Source organism: Paroedura picta, chromosome 4, assembly GCF_049243985.1.
Source record: "Paroedura picta isolate Pp20150507F chromosome 4, Ppicta_v3.0, whole genome shotgun sequence".
Classification (NCBI taxonomy): Eukaryota; Metazoa; Chordata; class Lepidosauria; order Squamata; family Gekkonidae; genus Paroedura; species Paroedura picta.
In genome coordinates this window covers 137,076,528-137,097,130 of record NC_135372.1, presented here as the reverse complement: position 1 = coordinate 137,097,130, position 20,603 = coordinate 137,076,528, and the positions used below count along the sequence as shown (strand labels likewise).

Sequence of the window (20,603 nt, the reverse complement as noted above, 5' to 3'; positions counted from 1 at the left end):
CCATCTATCTATCTCTATCCATCTATCCATCCATCCATCTCTATCCATCTCTGTCCATCCATCTCTATCCATCCATCCAACCATCTGTATCTATCCATCCATCCATCCATATCCATCTCTATCCATCCATCCAACCATCTCTATCCATCCATCTGTATCCATCCATCCATCTCCGTCCATCCATCCATCTCTATCCATCCATCCAACCATCCATCCATCCATCCATCCATCTATCCATCTCTATCCATCCATCCAACCATCTCTATTCATCTATCCATCTATCCATCCATCCATCTCTATCCATCCATCCAACCATCTCTATCCATCCATTCATCCATCCACCCATCTTTATCCATCCATTCATCCATCTCTATCCATCCATCTATCCATCTCTATCCATCTATCCATCCATCCATCTCTATCCATCTCTATCCATCCATCCATCCAACCATCTCTATCCATCTATCCATCCATCCATCTCTATCCATCTCTATCCATCCATCCATCAATCCATCCAACCATCTCTATCCATCTATCCATCCATCCATCCATCCAACCATCTCTATCCATTTATCCATCCATCCATCTATCCATCCATCCATCTCTATCCATCCATCCAACCATCTCTATCCATCCATTCATCCATCCACCCATCTTTATCCATCCATTCATCCATCTCTATCCATCCATCTATCCATCTCTATCCATCCATCCATCCATCCATCTATCTCTATCCATCTATGGCTATCTAGCTATCTATCTAGTTATATACTGCCCTACCCTGACCCTGGATCTATGGATCTATGATTCTATGCAGGAACTCACAACTACCTACCTGCCTACCTACCTCACAGTGACCCCAATTTCATGCCCAAGCGATCCCTCCACCAAAAATCTCCAGAATCCAGTTTGTCCTGGAAGAAATTCACCTACCAACCTAAAGTGGCGATTAGCAATTCCCTGGGCATGCAAGGAAGGGCCACAAGAGACAAACCCTGGCACATCCCTTCCTGCCCACCCACTCTCAATCTGCCTACGTTCATAAAAATCAGTATTTCTGTCAGATGGCTACCTAGCCTCTGCTTAAAAACTGCCAAAGAAGGGGAACCCACCGCCTGTTCCTTTGAAGAACCACTCTAACAGTAAGAAACTTCTTCTGGATGAAGAAGTGAAACCCTGGGTTTTCTTGACAGCCCTGGGAGGGTTTCCCAAATGGGTGGGACTGAATTAACTTTGTATCTGTTAAACATTTATTGCTTCATATGACCATATATGGTCATGTATATCTGCCCCCCCCAATACCAAAATATCCAATGATGGGCCTGGAGGGGGAGGGAAGAGGAGGGGCCCCAGGTTGGCATGTACATAGCTATGCTTCCCAGCCATATTCTGCATGATTGTGTCATTTCTGGGGGTTCTCAATGCCTGGAGAATATTTTAGGAGTTTCTTAATGGTAAATATATTTTCAGGGTTTCTCACTGGCCTAACCAATTAACTGTACACGTTCTTCCCACAGATTTCAGTGGAGATTCAGCTCCCACCATCCGTTTTGAGCTCCCTGCACCAAACATGTTTCCATGCAACATATGATACAAGGACTGTGTGTGGACCATATCAGAGACCTCTGTATGGAAAGATCAATCTTGATAGCTTGGCTCCAGGCCTTCTGTGTTTATCCTGAGAAAGCCTTCATAATAAGCCCGCCTCTTCTTCTTCCCTGGCTTGTGAGAGTCGGCTCTTAAACCAACAAGCACATTCAGGGCTCTTTTGAAGGGCCTTCTACACGGACTCTCAAGGAAACTATTCTATCCCACTAAGGCTCTTGTGACGCTCTCTTTGCCACAGTGCTGAAGTGCGTTCTAGAAATATAATGAAAGATGTGATAATGTTAGCCTTCAAGGGGGAACAAAATGCCATTGACTTTCGTGAACAAAAGCAAGGTCACCGCGATACGCTTTATATTAATTCCGCCGAGTAAACCTTGTGTTCTCTCCTTGGGATCTTCACGGCTGTAAGCAGCCTCTCAAAGTAGTCAGTTTGACCCGAGGAAGGAGTTATTGAACTTGACTGTGCTTTCTTTGAAGCAGAAGATTCCCCCCCCCCCACCCCAGTTATCAGAGTAAAATAGAATGTTCAGATTTGCAGCTTTCTAATCGGCCACTTTGTCACTGAATTTGGGCCGGGATCTGACGGTTTGCCAGCCTCCTGCCGTGGTTATTTGCCAGCTATCTATGATGTGTCAATACCAACCGTATTGTTAATTATACTTTGGGAGGGGGCGGGGCAGGGAAGCCTATTAACCGTAAAATGGAGAGGAGGCCTGGGCAAGTCAAATTGTTTTTCAACGGCCTTCATTGCTTTGCCTCCGCCGCATCTCTCTTGTTCTTTTGCCTAGTCTTAATTGGCGATTTTTACTTCAAAATAGGGAACAGTGGGAGAGGGGAGCTGGGACTGGGACTGGCCTTGGATTGACCAAGTACAAGGGATGTAATGTGCGTTTGGGTGTTGGCCCAATTTGTGTGCTTTCCCCTGGAAAAGCCATTTTGTTACCCGCCACTCCCAAGCAGGCTTGTGGAGGGTTACAGGTGTCCACTTAAAACTCCCATTAAAATCCTATTAAGATGGACAAGAAATACCGACACAAAACTGACAACCCAGCAATAGCAACATGGCGGAAAACCACCATCCCCAACTCCTACTACTATCTCCAGAGGAAAGAGGCAGGAGAGACAAGATACCCAAAAGTTGTACCTAGACACCAGGGGAGCCCACTGATCTTCTACCTGCTGCCCCAGCCTCAACCATAGACCTGTTTTACAAGCCCTGCGGAACACTGGAAGGTCCCGCAGCTCACCCGGGAGCTCATTCCACCAGGTCGGGGCCAGGACCAAAAAGGCTGGGAACCCTTAGGTAAGGTTGCCATGAATACACATATCCTTCTGGAGTGTGCTAATCTCAAGAGACATGATATTTTACCATGTTTGCACGTTCATCTGGATATGTATTTCGATTAATTTGTTAAATTTTAACTTTCTGACAGGAATCCAAGAAGTACTGTGCTGGTTGCAAAAAATGTTTACTCTTTTTGTCTACTGGGGAATCAGTGACTAACAACTAGCCACTGCTCAAGATCGATGCATCATAGAGCTTTTTATTGGGCAAAAGGAACCGCTATTCATTGTAATTGTTCTTAATGGAAAGCCGCCCCCCAGAGGAACGATAGGAACCCGATGGGCAATAAATAAATAAAACTAAACGTGTTCCACAGGTATCGACAATATCTGTCTATTATGGCCCACAAGTTACACAAAAACACAATTCAGCTTTGAGAAAAAGCAAGCAAAGCATTCAAGACAACTTCATGAAAACCGTTGCTTTGAAAGCAGAAGGAGTCTGGCACCGAGAATAATTCTCTCTTACCTTTCAAGATAATATGCCCTCCGTTTCCTCCATCTCCACCGTCAGGACCTCCAAATTCTTTTCTGGGTTCACTAAGAAAACAGCTCATACCGTCACCGCCTTTACCTCCTGTCACCCGCACTTTTCGGTGGTCTACAAAGTACCGGGTCTGCCGGAGAGGAAAAAAATAGGCAGAGAGGCCAGTAAGGAGGCTGATTGAACAAGTGATCTTCGCCAGTGAAGCATTGCTGTAGAACACAGGTTATGTGTAGCATGCACTTTTGGGGGTCTCTGGGAATGTCACTGAGGCCTAACAGCCAGGCCAGTGACCAGACTGCACTGAGAACACACTTCAGAACTGGGGGTCCACAGCAGATATGTAACCATTCCTCAATAGACAAGGTTATATATTAAAAGAGTAGAGAGCCAGCGTGGTTTAGTGGTTAAGAGTGGCAGTTTCTAATCTGGTGAGCTGGGCTTGATTCCCCACTCCTCCACATGCAGCTAGCTGGGTGACCTTGGGCTCTTAATAGCTCTGATAGCGCTATTCTGTGACCAAGCAGTCCAGTGAGCTCTCTCATCCTCACCCACCTCACAGGGTGTCTGTTGTAAGGGCAAGGAAGGGAAGGCGATCGTAAGCCGCTTTGAGACTCCTTTGGGCAGTGAAAAGCAGGGTATAAAAACCAACTCTTCTTCTTCAAGACAGGATGTTTAAAAACCTCTACAATGCAATAACATAAATCAGTGGTCCTCAACGCCCGGTCCGGGGACCGGTCCGTAGATCAGTCGGTACTGGGCCACAGCTCCTCCTCGTTCTCCTCCCCGGCTGATGCCTTGGGGGCTGCCCTGCCACTCTGCCGCTGGCTCACCTTTGGTGTTCTCCAGCACCTGCCATGGCTGGGGCTCCCCATCAGCGTGGCACTGTGCAGCTGCTGCTGGCAGCACCCCCCAGCAGGCAGCAGGAAGTCAGGGGCGCCGGCGGAAAAGCAAGCAGAGCAGGGGCTCAGGCGGCAGCAACATCCCTCAGCAAGCGTTGACCGGTCCCCGGTGATAAAAAGGTTGGGGACCACTGACATAAATGGCACAGGCTAGCCATCTCACCACTGGATCTCAGAAGCTAAGTAGGGTTAGCTCTAATTAGTATTTCAATGGGAGATCACCCGAGGAATTTTAGGGCAGGCAATGGCTAGCCAACTCTGAATTTTTCATCTTGAAATCCCTACCAAGTTAAGACAGCTATGAGTCAACGGCACCTTCCACCACCAATATATCAGAGCCATGAAAAGGAGACAAATAGGAAATGGTTGAGAGAACACTGAAGCAGGGTTCTCCATAACAAGCCAGCTCTTGAACTAAATAATAACTAGCATTTTCATTAAAAACCGATCTAATATTGTGTCTCTCCTGAATGAGGGATGGAACAAAAGTTCACTAATGATCCCCCAGAAGGATATGGCCCAGTAGCGATAAGAGGAGACTGTATCTAATTAGCTCTTGACTTTTCTTTGAGCTCTTCTGCTTGCTTTCATACAGACAAATAATTGCGGTCTTCTCTGGAATTCTCCCCCAATTCTGAAATCTATTGAGAATGGTAGTCTTGCCATAAGAGCAAAGAATGCTTGCTTTAAAAAGAATGAAACATCTGGGATGGGATTGTTTATCATACGATCAGATAGACCAGGGGTAGTCAAACTGCGGCCCTCCAGATGTCCACGGACTACAATTCCCACAAGCCCCTGCCAGCAAATGCTGGCAGGGGCTTGTGGGAATTGTAGTCCATGGGCATCTGGAGGGCCGCAGTTTGACTACCCCTGAGTTAGACAAACGCGGCCAATAAATGTTCACTTTTTTGATGAGGAAAGTAAAGCAGGCTCAGAGGATGCAAGCAAAATGCAGATGACCAGCTGTGCACGGAAGTGTCGACAGCATTTCCAATACCACCTTTTCCCCAATTTATGTAGCATCACCCAGTGGTTAGAACGGAAAACTGCTGCTTTAAATTACTTAGGAATGGCACAAGAACGCCTTTGCGTATTGAGTTGATTGCTTGAAGTCTTTCATGCCACACAAAGAACAAAATTCTGTAACATGCCTCTCTCTCAATCAGGCAGGACTCAGGACCACATTGTTCACTGCAAAGGGAACTCCTGCCGTGCACATAGGAAGCCCTGTAGCCCTGTCTGAACTCCCACAATTCCGCAGGTCCTGCAAAAGGGAGCTCCTGCACCAGGCATCTGCTCGAGGTCTACCAGCCCAAAAAAAACCAGTGCCCCCCCCCCAAACGCCCCTTCCCATGACTGAAGAATCTGAACAACTCAAAGCTGTGACAGAGTTTATGTTACTGTTTAAATATTATTCTGGTTGACATGTTATGATTGTTATATTTGTTGCAATGTTCTATGTATTTGCCCCACGATAGAATCATAGAGTCAGAGAATCACAGAGTTGGAAGCGACCTCATGGGTCATCTAGTCCAACCCCCTGCACTATGCAGGACACTCACATGATGTTATATGTAAACTGTCCAGAGCCATATGGAAGGGTGGTATAAAAAAATGAATGAATGAATGAATGAATGAATGAATGAATGAATGAATGCTGGATCCATCAAGGCAAGCACTGCCACTCAGACTGACAATGTTTCTTCATGGTTTCAAGCAGATTCTTTCACATCCTCTAATTCCTGGTCCTTTTAAACTGGAGATGCCATGGACTGAAACTGGGACCTTCTGCAAAACAGGCAGATGAAGAAGAGGAGCTTTTCGCTACCTGAAGGAACCTCAAGGTTGCCTTCAATCACCTTTCCTTCCTTACCCCGCAACAGGTACCTGGTGAGGTAGGTGGGGCGGAGCTGCTCTGTGAGAACAGCTATAACAGGACTGTGATTAGCACACGGTCACCCAGCTGGCTGCCTACGGAGGAATGGGGAATTAAACTTGGCTTGCTAGATTAGAAGCTGCCGCTCTTAACCACTACACCAATGCTCTCCCATGGACCTACAGGCCCTTCCGATATTGATATTCTGAATCACTCACCATCTTGTTCAAATTAATGGCCAATCAGTACCAGATAAACCTATAATTTCCAGCCCCGGGATGGGCTATGATTTGGGCATGAATTCATTTGTTCCCCCAAAACAGGGCTAAAGCTTTAAAACACATAGGAAAGAGCCATGGCATGGTATAATGTTCACCCGCTGGTATCTCCACATTAAAAAGGATTTCAGGCAGCAGCCACTATGAAGGAAGGGAAGCAACTTTTATCTGACTCATTAAAAACTGAAGTGATTTTTTTTAGAGCTTTGCTTAATATTGGCACCCGCAAAACAGAAACAAGAAACAGGATTAACGAGAGCAACACTGACTATTAATCGCTAATGATCACAGTGGAACAATAATGATTAGAAAATTGTGAAGTGACGGAGCCTCGTGAATTCCCGGTGAACCAGGGAAACCAAGCACATATTCAAGTGGCTGAAAATTCAATCAGTGGGTTTAATAATGCGGTAAAGTCAAGCAATTTAGAGGGATCCTATTATTTTTACATTTATATGGAATAGCCGGTGCGACGCACTGAATACAATTATGGGCTTTGGGATGGGGGAATTAGGTTCAAATCCCCGTTGAGCTATGCGGCTCGCTGAATGTCCTTAGGCACCGGCCACATTCTCCCAATCTAACGTGTCTCACGCGATTGCTATGAGAATAAATTGGGAGAAAACCCACATACGGCACCTTGAGTTTCTAGGAAGAAGGGAGGGTGGGATTCAAACAGTACACTCATAACCATAATGTATGGTCCAATCCTTTTGCATTTATTCCGAAGCAAAGATTCAGATCCAATGGGAACTTAGAGACCAACGAGATTTTTAAGAGTATAAGCTTTCAAGGGTCCAAGCTGACTTGGCCAGATACTTTTGACTACTGAAAACTTAAATCAGGCTTTCTCAACAAGGGTAGGTAGGGCTGAGAGAGCTGCTCTGTGAGAACAGTACTATCAGGACTGCGACTAGCCCAAGGTCACCCAGCTGGCTGCACGCGGAGGAGCGGGGAGTCAAACCCGGCTCGCCAGATTAGAAGCTGCTGCTCTTAACCAGTACACCATGCTGGCTCAACATTGTTTGGGGGTTTTGAGAACAGGTAGTGAGCATCAACTCAAAATGGAAGTCATGGAAGTGGAAGGTCTGAGCAAGTGGCAGCCATGAAGACTGCAGCCAATCCCAGAATGTTGGGAGGTTCCAACGCCAGCCTCATCCTGTGAGGTGGCATTCCTTTGCAAAATGGCATTTCCTGCAGACGGGCATGGAGTGGGATACTATATTGGGATCAACTCAACCACTGCATGATCCTTTTGCTCTCAAGCTGCAGCTAATTTACACTGTAGGACAGGCTTTCTCAACTAGGGTTTCGTAAAACCCTGGGGTTTCTTGACAGGCCTGGAAGGGTTTCCCCAATGGGTTGCTGATTTTTAAAATATAGAATCATAGAGTTGGAAGGTACCTCATGAGTCATCTAGTCCAACCCCCTGCACTATACAGGACACTCACAACCCCCTCGCTCATCCACTGTCACCTGCCACCCCATTGCCTTCACAGAATCAGCCTCTCTGTCAGATGGCTATCTTGTTGTTGTTGTTATGTGCGAAGTCGTGTCCGACCCATCGCGACCCCATGGACAATGATCCTCCAGGCCTTCCTGTCCTCTACCACTCCCCGGAGTCCATTTAAGTTAGCACCTACTGCTTCAGTGACTCCATCCAGCCACCTCATTCTCTGTCGTCCCCTTCTTCTTTTGCCCTCGATCGCTCCCAGCATTAGGCTCTTCTCCAGGGAATCCTTCCTTCTCATGAGGTGGCCAAAGTATTTGAGTTTCATCTTCAGGATCTGGCCTTCTAAAGAGCAGTCAGGGCTGATCTCCTCTAGGACTGACCGGTTTGTTCGCCTTGCAGTCCAAGGGACTCGCAAGAGTCTTCTCCAGCACCAGAGTTCAAAAGCCTCAATTCTTTGACGCTCGGCCTTCCTTATGGTCCAACTTTCGCAGCCATACATTGCAACTGGGAAGACCATAGCCTTGACTAAACGCACTTTTGTTGGCAGGGTGATGTCTCTACTTTTTAGGATGCTGTCTAGATTTGCCATAGCTTTCCTCCCCAGGAGCAAGCGTCTTTTAATTTCTTTGCTGCAGTCCCCATCTGCAGTGATCTTGGAGCCCAGGAAAATAAAATCTGTCACTATCTCCATTTCTTCCCCTTCTATTTGCCAGGAATTGAGAGGGCCAGATGCCATGATCTTTGTTTTCTTGATGTTGAGTTTCAAGCCAACTTTTGCACTCTCCTCCTTCACCCGCATCAACAGGCTCTTTAGTTCCTCTTCACTTTCTGCCATTAGAGTGGTATCATCTGCATATCTGAGGTTGTTGATATTTCTCCCTGCAATCTTGATCCCAATTTGTGACTCCTCTAATCCCGCATTTCTCATGATGTGCTCTGCATACAAGTTAAATAGGCAAGGCGACAGTATACAGCCTTGCCGAACTCCTTTCTCAATTTTGAACCAGTCAGTGATTCCATGTTCAGTTCTCACTGTTGCTTCTTGACCTGCATATAAATTTCTCAAGAGACAAATAAGATGCTCTGGTATTCCCATCTCTTTAAGAACTTGCCACAATTTGTTGTGTTCCACACAATCAAAGGCTTTAGCATAGTCAATGAAGCAGAAGTAGACGTTCTTCTGGTACTCCCTAGCTTTCTCCATGATCCAGCGTATGTTGGCAATTTGATCTCTAGTTCCTCTGCCTCTTTGAAATCCTGCCTGTACTTCTGGAAGTTCTCGGTCCACATATTGCTGGAGCCTAGCTTGTAGGATTTTGAGCATAACTTTGCTAGCATGAGAAATTAGTACAATGGTGCGGTAGTTTGAACATTCTTTGGCATTGCCCTTCTTTGGGATTGGAATGTAAACTGACCTTTTCCAATCCTGTGGCCATTGTTGAGTTTTCCAAATTTGCTGGCATATTGAGTGTAGCACTTTTACTGCATCGTCCTTTAAGATTTTGAATAGTTCAACTGGAATGCTGTCACCACCACTAGCTTTATTGTTGCTCAGACTTCCTAAGGCCCATTTGATTTCACATTCCAGGATGTCTGGCTCCAGGTCAGTAACTACCCCATTGTGGTTATCAGGGATGTTAAGCTCGCTCTTGTATAGTTCTTCTGTATAATTTTGCCACCTTTGTTTAATCTCTTCTGCTTCTGTGAGGTCCCTACCATTTTGGTCCCTTATCATACCCATCTTTGCATGAAACGTTCTCTTCATATCTCCAATTTTCTTGAAAAGATCTCTGGTCCTCCCGATTCTATTGTTTTCTTCTATTTGTTTGCACTGTTCATTTAAGAAGGCATTCTTATCTCTTCTAGCTTTTCTCTGGAATTCTGCATTCAGTTGGGTGTATCTTTCTCTTTCTCCCTTGCCTTTCACTTCCCTTCTCTCCTTAGCTATTTGTAAAGCTTCCTCAGACAGCCATTTTCTCCAGCCACTGGAGAAGGAAATGGCAAACCACTCCAGTATCTTTGCCATGAAAACTCTATGGACAGTTCCAATAGGCATAACGATGGCTATCTAGCCTCTGTTTAAAAATTTCCAAAGATGGAGAACCCACCAGCTCCCGAGGAAGCCTGTTCCACTGAGGAACTGCTCTAACTGTCAGGAACTTCTTCCGGAGGTTGAGACGGAATTTCTTTTGCATTAATTTCATCCCATTCGTTCTGGTCCGTCCCTCTGGGGCAGGAGAGAACAATTCTGCTCCATCCTCTATATGGCACCCTTTTAAATACTTGAACTATATATATTTAAATTTGTCAGATATTTATCGGGTGCTATAACCATATATAGTCATATCGACTCACTCTCCCCTCCCAAAATGGCCAATCATGGGCCTGCAGAGAGAAGGAGCCCAGGCTGAGTGTGCACACAGTTATGCTTCGCAACCATATTCTGCACAATCGTGCCACTTTGGGGGTTTCTCAAAGCTTGAAGAGTGTTTCAGTGGTTTCTCAACAGTACAAAAAGTTGAGAAAAGCTGAAAAGACTGCTGGGGTCTCTAAGGAGCTTCTAGACTTGAATCTAGTTCTTCTGCTGCAGACCAACATGGCAGCCCTCTAAACCAGTGGTCCCCAACCTTTTTATCACCGGGGACCGGTCAACAATTGACAATTTTGCTGAGGCCCGAGGGGGGGGGTAGTCTTTTGCCGAGGGATGTTGCTGCCGCCGCTGAGCCCCTGCTCCGTTTGCTTTCCTGCTGGTACCCCTGACTTCCAGCCACCAGCAGCAGCTGTGCAATGCCACACCAAGGGAGAGCCCCAGCCATGGTGGCTGCTGGAGAGCACCAAAGGTGAACGGGAGGCAGAGTGGCAGAGCAGCCCCCAAGGCAGCAGCTTGGGAGGAGGACGAGGAGGAGACACGGCCCGGTACCGACTGATCTACGGACCGGTACCTGTCCCAGGACCGGGGGTTGGGGACCACTGCTCTAAACCATTCAGAAGCTTGTCTCATTGAGTTCCAATAAGTTTCCATAGGTTTACCACTATACAGGATAAACTCCAGCAGCAAATTTACAGAACTCAGGTAAGTCACCTATTGAAAACATTTCTGAGCAGTACAACTCATAAAAGATCCTGATTTTTTTAAAATATATTTTTAAATCTGTGGGTTTGATGCAGTGCTTATTTCCTGAAGGGCCGGGGTAGTTTGCGCCAATTTCCCCTTCCTGCTGCAGACTCCCACACCAGAATCAATGCTGTTCCTGGGGAGATGCACAGGGGAAGCATTTTAGTGGGATGCAGCCAGAGGAGGAGGTGTGAATATCCCATGCTGTGTGCACAGCTTCTTCCTCGGGGATTCTGGTTACCACACTTTTATACAACCATCGGGGCCCTTGCCAAATGCTTAATTACAATTTTAACTAGGCTTCCCTCCTGTTATGTTCCTTATATATACAAAGGTTTAGACATTATGTTGCAGAAACTCTGAGCCAGGAAACTCCAACGGATAGTTCTCCTTCTTTGGAAGTTTGAAAGCAGAGGATAGGTAGCCATGTGGCAGAACTGCTGATGCTGTGAACTTAGGCAGATTGTGAGTGGGTGAGCAGAAGGGATTGTGTCAGTGCTTGGCTCTTATGGCCCTTTCTTGCATGCCCAGGGAAATGCCCTTTCCTGCATGCTCAGGGAAATGCCAATTGCCACTTTGGGATCGGGAGGCAAATTTCTCCCAGGCCAGACCGACCAGAGATTCTGGTTTGGGTAGGGGCATCATCTGGCCATGTGCGTGAGCAAGTAGTTTTGAATTTCCTGCATTCTGCAGGGGATTGGAGTAGATGATTCCGGAAAAGCCATCCAACTCTACAAGTCTCAAAGCCACCCTCCCTTTCCTCTCAAAGTCTCAAAGTCACCCTCCCTTTCCTCTCCCCACAACAGACACCCTGTGAGGGAGGTGAGGCTGAGAGAGCCTTGATATCACTGCTCAGTCATAACAACTTTATCAGCGCCGTGGCGAGCCCAAGGACACCCAGCTGGCTGCATGTGGGCGAGTACAGAATCAAACCCGACATGCCAGATTAGAAGTCCGCACTCCTAACAACTACATCAAGGCCAGACCGACCCAAAGGAGGCTCAAAGCAGCTTACAATTGTCTTTCCATTCCTCTCCCCACAACAGACACCCTGTGAGCTGGGTGAGGCTGAGAGAGCCCTGATATTGCTGAAGAAGAGTTGGTTCTTATATGATGCTTTTCTCTACACAAAGGAGGCTCGAAGTGGCTTACAGTTGCCTTATCTTCCTCTCCCCACAACAGACACCCTGTGAGGGAGGTGAGTCTGAGAGAGCCCTGATATCACTGCTCAGTCAGAACAGTTTTATCAGTGCCGTGGCGAGCCCAAGATCATCTAGCTGGCTGCATGTGGGGGGAGCGCGGAATCGAACCCGGCTCGCCAGATTAGAAGTCTGCACTCCTAACCACTACACCAAACTGATTCTAATCTGGCTGTAATACGAGCATTTTGTTCAGAATTTACCAGCTTCTTTTCGGAAACGTTTTTTTTATGTCCCAACCGCCGAGACTTGGAGCATTTTGCGCAACTTGTGCTGACATCCTGGTGCCAGCTCTGTTTTGGCAGCAAGCACCGGAGCATGTATGCATATGTGGGTCTCCATCTCCTTCCCAACCAGGTCCCAAGGATTTTTGCTTGCAGCATATTTGTCTGGAACAACAACAAAAGAAATGAGGTCCAGAGCAGTTGTAAACAACACACCAAAAAACCCAGCGCAAATTCCTTCTTGAAAAGAGAAATCATGCACAGCTGCTCTCGTTTCTGATATGCGGCAACGGCCAAAGGGCAAGGAAATCAACCACACTTAACTTTGATGAATTGCTGCCCTTCCAAAAGCATCCTCACAAACGCATCCTTGGTTACCGCAGAGCTCCCTCAAATTAGACCCAGCATTTGCTATGCAGAAGAAAGATACCGCTTTCTGTCTCTCTCTCTCTCTTTCTCTCATCCAAGCACTAATCTTATATATCCCGCTCAGAAACTATTCACCAGATCAAACTGGCATGCTGAGAATGTAGGCTGAGAGCAGCAGGACTTTGGCAAGAGGCGAAAAACAGCTGTGTAGAGATTTCATGTTGTGTATATATAGGTAGTGTAATGCAGCGGTAAAAAAGGCAAATGCCATTTTGGGCTGTATCAACAGGGGCATCACATCAAAATCACAAGATGTTATAGTCCCATTGTATACAGCACTGGTCAGACCACACCTGGAGTACTGTGTGCAGTTCTGGAGGCCTCACTTCAAGAAGGACGTAGATAAAATTGAAAGGGTACAGAGGAGAGCGACGAGGATGATCTGGGGCCAAGGGACCAAGCCCTATGAAGATAGGTTGAGGGACTTGGGAATGTTCAGTCTGGAGAAAAGGAGGTTGAGAGGGGACATGATAGCCCTCTTTAAGTATCTGAAAGGTTGTCACTTGGAGGAGGGCAGGATGCTGTTTCCGTTGGCTGCAGAGGAAAGGACGCGCAGTAATGGGTTTAAACTACAAGTACAACGATATAGGCTAGATATCAGGAAAAAAATGTTCACACTCAGGGTAGTCCAGCAGTGGAATAGGCTGCCTAAGGAGGTGGTGAGCTCCCCCTCACTGGCAGTCTTCAAGCAAAGGTTGGATACACACTTTTTCTTGGATGCTTTAGGATGCTTAGGGCTGATCCTGCATTGAGCAGGGGGTTGGAATAGATGGCCTGTATAGTCCCTTCCAACTCTATGATTCTATGATTCTATATTGAAGCTAGTTACCAACGATGATGGCCACAGCCACTTCCTTCCCTTGGAGGAAGATTATTTATTTGTTTGTGCGTGCATGCAATGGAAGCATCAAAATACATGGATTCCAATACAATGAAACAATACTATGAAACAATAAAGCCCCATAATAATACAATACATTATACCAGCGGTGAAATAACCCTTATCATTCTCCTTCCCAGGGATAGATTCAAGCGGGTAGCTGTGTTGATCTGAAGTAGCATAATAAAATCCGAGCCCAGTAGCACCAACAAAGATTTATTCAAGGCATGAGCTTTCAAGTGCGAGCACTCTTCCTCGGACTAAGAACTCCCTTTGGAAAATGTGATGCTCCTGCCTCCTGTTGGACGTCTAAACTGTGAAAGCTAAAAAGAGGTCTTGTTACTTCCAAATGCTTTTGTTCTTCGCTTCCTAACAGCCAACTCTGGCTCCGCAAACCTCCTCCTCGCCAGACCCAATGACTCAGACAAGTGGGTGGAAGATGGAAGACGTCTAAGATGTCAAGACATCAAAAGAGGGTTGGGGGTGGGACCCAAAGATCTTCCTGCCCAAGATTCGACCAAATGCCTGGTGGAAGATCTCCATCTTGCAGGGCCTGCAGAAACTCATTTCCTCAAAAAGAAAATTGTTCCCTCACTGATGGGCCACCCAAGTAACGTGGCTTCTTTACTGAGATCAACACACCTGGCTGTTCCACCCTGTCAGTGAATGTTAATTTGGCTTTTATCTCAGCCCTGGAACATCAAGGGAAGGTGTGGGAGCCCTCTTTACCAAAACCCCTCTAGAATGGCTCTTGAGATGTTGTAAAAGTCAAACGGAATAAAGGATTTAATTTAACATACGCAAAAAGGTCAGGTGGGAAAAGCAGTTGAAAATCTGAAGGCAAAAATCAGTACAGTCTTTGGTTCTTAAATTCAGGTTACTGAGACCTATAGAAACTTATTTCCTTAGATTCTTAATAGTGAGTGGCTTTATATCTGTGATTTCCCAAACAGTATAGTATTCCTCGTTGAGTTTCCTTAAATTACGCTGGTCTTCTAGAAGGCTGGTGCCCAATCTCCTTTTCTAAAACACCAGTTTCCCTTGAACTCCTGTAGTGTCTAAAGAAGTATCCTGTCACACCAGACCAGTAAAAAACCCTCAGAGCCAATTTCCTTGTTAAACTGGGCAGGAATTTTTCTTCTTTCCTTAGATGATCTTTCCTTTAGCCTAACAGGGAGTCTCTGTCCACTAGCCAAATCACCCTGCCAAATATTATTCTGCATTCTCCTGTCTGCATAAAATTGCTTTCAGCTTAGGCTGAGCCCAGACTCTTAAGTCAAAGTTGTGTTTTCTGATTAAAATTTCAGAGTATTCAATTATTAAGGTACAGAATAGTCTTCTCTCAATGCAGGTCTCTGTCAGAATACAAATTCCCTCAGCTCTCTTAGCTGTTGCTGACCAGTCGGAGTGCTTGGACTAGCCTGTTACTCAAACTCTCTAGCTGTGTGGATGCTTAACTCTTCACCTCCTGGGACTGATTCTTTAGCATTTTGAGGTTTACTTTTAAAGTGATGTCCATCACACCAACATTTAAGAATCGTACAGTTAGAAGGGATCAATGTAGGATCAGCCGAAAGCATCCCTGACAAGTGTTTGTTCAGCTCAGGCTTTCTCAACCAGGGGTTCATGAAATCCTGGGGTTTCCTGACGGTCATGGAAGGGTTTCCTGAATGGGTGGGAGTTCAATTTTTGCCTCCACCCTTACACAGGGGCCATGCTAAACTTCTCTGAATTCTTCCAATTTTAGCATATGTGCTGCTGAAGCAGGCAGAGAGTTTATTTTTAATATATTTTAAATTTTTGTTAAACATTTATCGGGTGATACGACCATATATGGTTATGTTGATTTGCACCCCCCCCTCCCAAAATTGCCAATGATGGGCCTGGAGGGGGTGGGAAGGGAAGGGGTCCCAGGTGGGTGTTTACACAGCTCTGCTTCCTAATCATATTCTGCACAATTGCGGTGCTTCAGGGATTTCTTGAAGCCTGAAGAATGTCTCAGGGGTTTGTCAATGGTAAAAAAGTTGAGAAAGGTTGTGTTTCCCACCATTAGGTTTGGCACACCCAATAAGTGTTACTGTTGTTCCTAGCTTATTATGTTATTTGTTTTTGTTGGGCTATATGTTTTATTAAAATATATAAAATGTAAAGGTATCCCCTGTGCAAGTAGTCTGACCTTGGGATGACGCCCTCTGGCATTTTCATGGCAGACTCAATACGGGGTGGTTTGCCAGTGCCTTCACCAATCATTACCGTTTACCCCGCAGCAAGCTGGATACTTATTTTACTGACCCCGGAAGGATGGAAGGCTGAGAACCTTGAGCTGGCTGCTGGGATTGAACTCCTAGTCTCATGGGCAGAGCTTCAGACTGCATGTCTGCTGCCTTACCACTCTGCGCCACAAGATGCTCTATTAAAATATATACTTTATTTTAAATGCTGTTTTGAAGTTAGAAGTACTTGCTCGATCATCCTTAAATGTTTGTCAGTACTTGTCCAAATATAACAGCTAAACCATAGCTAACGGAGGGGGGGGGGGGGGAGCCAAAATACTGCAGTGCAAAATGAGAGTGACGGAAGCTCCAATCTGTATTTTGACAAATTGGAAATACAACCATGAAAAGAAAATGAAAGAGAGGGAGAGAGAAGGGTAGTGGGGAGAAAGTGTGTGACCACATGACAGTTACTCTCTTTTGGCACAGATCAAGAGAAGTAGCCATGTTAGTCTGTCTGTAGCAGCAGAAAAAAGCAAGAGTCCAAGTAGTGCCTTAAAGCAGGGGTAATCAACCTGTGGTCCTCCAGATGTTCAAGGACTACAATTCCCAAGAGCCCCTGCCAGCAAACGCTGGCAGGGGCTCATGGGAATTGTAGTCCATTAACATCTGGAGGACCACAGGTTGACTACCCGTGTCTTAAAGACTAATGATGAAATTCTCAAGGGTCCCACAAGAGATTCAAAGAGAGACAGTGGACTTTAGCAGAAAATAATTTATTTTAGTAGTTTGAACTACAGAGGGATCTTTACCCAAACACTGAAAGGAAGTTCTCTGGAGTTCTAAAAGCCACACCATGCATTATACAGCATCATCTTTTATCTCCAGTTACCCTGTGACCTATTCAATATGCATTTACTATGTTTTCATTACTATTTACTATGTTTACCAATTACATTTCTTTAAAGAACCAGGGCCAGAGCATTCTCTGTTCTGGCTCCCTTCTGGTGGAATGAGCTCTTGGAGAAGATCGGGGCCATGACGGAGCTTAAACAGTTCCGCAGGGCCTGCAAGGAGGAGCTCTTCCGCCAGGCATTTGGTTGAGACCAGACATAACCAACAGCGACCGAAGTGCCCCTGCTCCCCCCCTCAGAACACCACCTATACACTCTGGACCTGTTTGTATATTTCAACGTTGTACTGTTTATTGGTTATACAATTATAATGTTATATGTTTACAATTATCAGTTATTATTGCACGGTTATTCAAATGTTTTATAGACTGTTCCATGTATTGAGCCGCCGGGGAGGGTGGTATATAAATATAATAAATAATAAATAAAATAAAGCACATTTCAGCAGCCTAACCTATAAATCACAGGCATTTACTCATGGCAGGCAACTGTTTTAGTTTATGTCTTCATCTTCCTTCTGTATCTTATCTTAGGCTAGGCTCGGGATTGGCATCAGCCAGTTTATCTTCTTGAGTAAGGTACCAGATATGAAGCAGTATATTCTTAATGTTAGCAGCATTTGTGACATTAGCAGAACTCAGGAATTCAAGACATACAAAGTTTTAGTTTTAAGGCTCACAAAATGGAGACCTTTCACATTAATTTCTCTGTCACTTAACAAAATTTGTGGGAGGGTGTGATATTTTGTGAGTCACTGCTCATTTCAGCAACTCACTGAATTTGCCACAGATTTTAAGCTGCTACTCATTTACATGAAAAGAGGCCCTAGGCTATTCCACTTATGTGGCCCTTTCACCTCCCATTTTTAAGTTTGTAAATTACATGAGAGATAATAAAATACATAATTACTATGATATATATAAATATGTTAAATGAAACATGTGATTGGTATAATAGTGTAATTTTAATTTTGCTAACAATTTGAATATAGGCCCCTCTTGATCTTGAGGCCCTAGGCTGAAGCCTAGTTAAAAAGGTAAAGGTATCCCCTGTGCAAGCGCCGGGTCATATCTGACCCTTGGGGTGACGCCCTCCAGCGTTTTCATGGCAGACTCAATACGGGATGGTTTGCCAGTGCCTTCCCCAGTCATTACCGTTTACTCCCCAGCAAGCTGGGAACTCATTTTACCGACCTCGGAAGGATGGAAGGCTGAATCAACCTTGAGCCGGCTACTTGTCCTTTCCCACCTCAAGCCTTTATCAAGGGACCAGGACATTTTTCTCCAGGCTCAGGAGTGACTTTATTCATCAGCTCCTTGTGGTTGAAATGCCTTACATTTGTGCATTTCTGGAACTATCACCCAGAATTTACAAAAGCTGAAAGGGAGTGGATTTGTTGTTGCAATCTAAACTGTGTGCTTGGCTGGAATACTGCACTGCATTTGACTGTGCCATAAAATAAAAATTAAAAAATAAGGCAATTCAAGAACAGGACCCTGTTCTCCCAACCACAGGGGTCACACATTTCCTACACAAAAGTTGTATACATACATATATATATACACACACACAAACACACACACAAATTTATATAAGCACATACATATATATACATACACATATATGTCCAATGTTTTAATAGGGTTTCAATTCGGACAAACTGTAACCTGCCACGAGTCAGTCATGAGTGTGGAGGGAAATAAGTCCAAATAATAAATAAATACATATATATACATATATACATATACATACACACACATACATAAACCATAGGTCCCCCTCAGACATCCCCTCCATGGCCTGAACCAGTCTGACCTCTCTAAGGGCCTTAGCTGTTCCTGTTATATTGTTTAAGATCACTGAAGTTGTGTTATTTAGATTGTTGTTGTTGTTGTATTTGTTTATGTTATATAGTAATTCGTCCCATGTATCCCCCCATGTTGTTGTATGTAAACCGCCCTCAGCCATATAGAAAGGCAGTATAGAAATCAAATATAGAAATAAATACGCACACACATATATATCAGCTAAAATGAGGCTGAAGCCTGGACTAGACGAAAATGAAGTCTTAACAAACGTCTCCCCTCGCCTGCTGAGCAACTGAGGCGGCCCCTCCAAAATCCCTTCAGCAGCGCCTTCCACTTCCAGTGACTGAATGGAAATTATTTTATCTCACTTCGATTCTATAAAATAAACTTCCCCGAAGCGAAGAATAAGCAAACTTTACTTTAAAATAAAATCTCACCCGCGCTTCAGCCTACAACAGCCATTTTCTGACGGGTTTCGCCATTGGAGGAATTAGAATCGCGTGACCTAACGTAAAAGCTGCGCGCCGCAGGTTTCTCTCTCCCTCTGCAAGCGGCGCTTCAATGACGTCACCGCCTCCGCTCGCTCGCTTCCAGGTCGCTGCGCAGACTCAGTTGTGCAGTTCTAAGTGGGGGGCAGCTTAGCGTGTGTCAAGCACGCATGCGCGTCGACTAACGACTGCTTGGCGGAGCTGCGTCGTTTGTGCGTGGTTTGGCCAAAGCGTTGTTTCTCCTCCTCCTCGAGATTGGTGACGAAAGAAAGTGACAAGATTCTGATTGGCTGAGAAAGCACTGGAGGCGGGAGAAAGAATGGAAGGGGCAGAAATGGTATGTTCAGAAGGTCCAGCCATTAAAATAAAATGATAATATTTAGGTTAATGCAACTGTTTATTCTATCTGGGCTCTTGTGCCAAACAGCCTTCTCCTTCTTGCAGTTCTGTAAGCCTAAATCACTATTTCACAAGTCTCCCTCAAAGGTCACCCACAAACCTTCGAAATCCTTCTCACAACAGACACCCTGTGAGGTACTTGGGACTGAGAGAGCTCTGAGAGAACTGCTCAGTTAGAACAGCTCTTATAGGACTCTGAATAGCTCAAGGTCACCCAGATAGTGGCATGTGGTGGTGGAGTGAGAATCAAACCTAGCTCTCCAAATTAGAAGAAACCATTCTTACTGCAATCAGAAGACAAATTGAAATTGCCTCATGCTGCTCCTGTGTAACACGCCTCTTGGATTCTCTACCTACCTTCCCCCATGAAGAAAGGCAGCTTGTTTTGAAAGAAAAGAACACTTAACGGAGGCTTTTGAACTTGGATCCCATTAAGAGAAGTCAAGAGTTCCCGCAAAGGCTAGAGAGCCGTCTGACAGAAATGCTTATTCTGTGAATTTAGGCAGATTGTAAGTGGGTGACGAGAGGGGATTGCGTAGGGGCGTGGCTCTAGTGGCCATTTCTTGCATTCTGAAGGGGGTTGGACTAGATGACCCTGCAACTTGACGGCATTTAACACACATGCACACTAGAGGCTTATAAAATGTCACACGGAGCAAAGGAAGTGGCTAATGAGAACTGTCATGTCCCGTCTGGTCATTGTCCAAGAAGCCACTGAAATTGAGTTAGACAATAGATTCAGGACAGACAAACAGACAAATCTTTACTCAATGAATCCATTAGCTAAGTAATGAACTGTGGACTAACTATCTTGGAGAATTTATTGCCGGTGAAGGTAGTGATAGTCGTGAGTGTCCATAGCTTTGAAAGGGGGATTGACAGATTCCTGGAGGTTATTGGCCATGATGATTAAAAGGAGCCTCCTTATTCAGAGGCGGTAAACCCGTGAATAGTCCTTATGCCTGACCGCTGATTCATAGACCCTT

At 45.3% G+C, this 20,603-nt stretch overlaps 1 protein-coding gene and 1 pseudogene across 1 annotated transcript in view; both read right to left on the bottom strand.

Annotated features, from left to right (window-relative positions):
* Positions 1–19,317, bottom strand: part of MTG2 (mitochondrial ribosome associated GTPase 2) — a 28,001-nt gene extending 8,684 nt beyond the window's left edge. Inside the window, exons 1-3 of the mRNA XM_077335777.1 lie at positions 19,168–19,317; positions 12,466–12,651; positions 3,422–3,569 (exon numbers count right to left, since the gene is read on the bottom strand). Of these exons, the coding sequence (XP_077191892.1) occupies positions 3,422–3,569; positions 12,466–12,645 (328 nt within the window). The 5' untranslated portion in view covers positions 12,646–12,651; positions 19,168–19,317. The remainder of the gene's footprint in view (positions 1–3,421; positions 3,570–12,465; positions 12,652–19,167) is intronic.
* LOC143836938 (U6 spliceosomal RNA) lies at positions 15,462–15,562 on the bottom strand (annotated as a pseudogene).
* Positions 19,318–20,603: the final 1,286 nt, after the last annotated feature.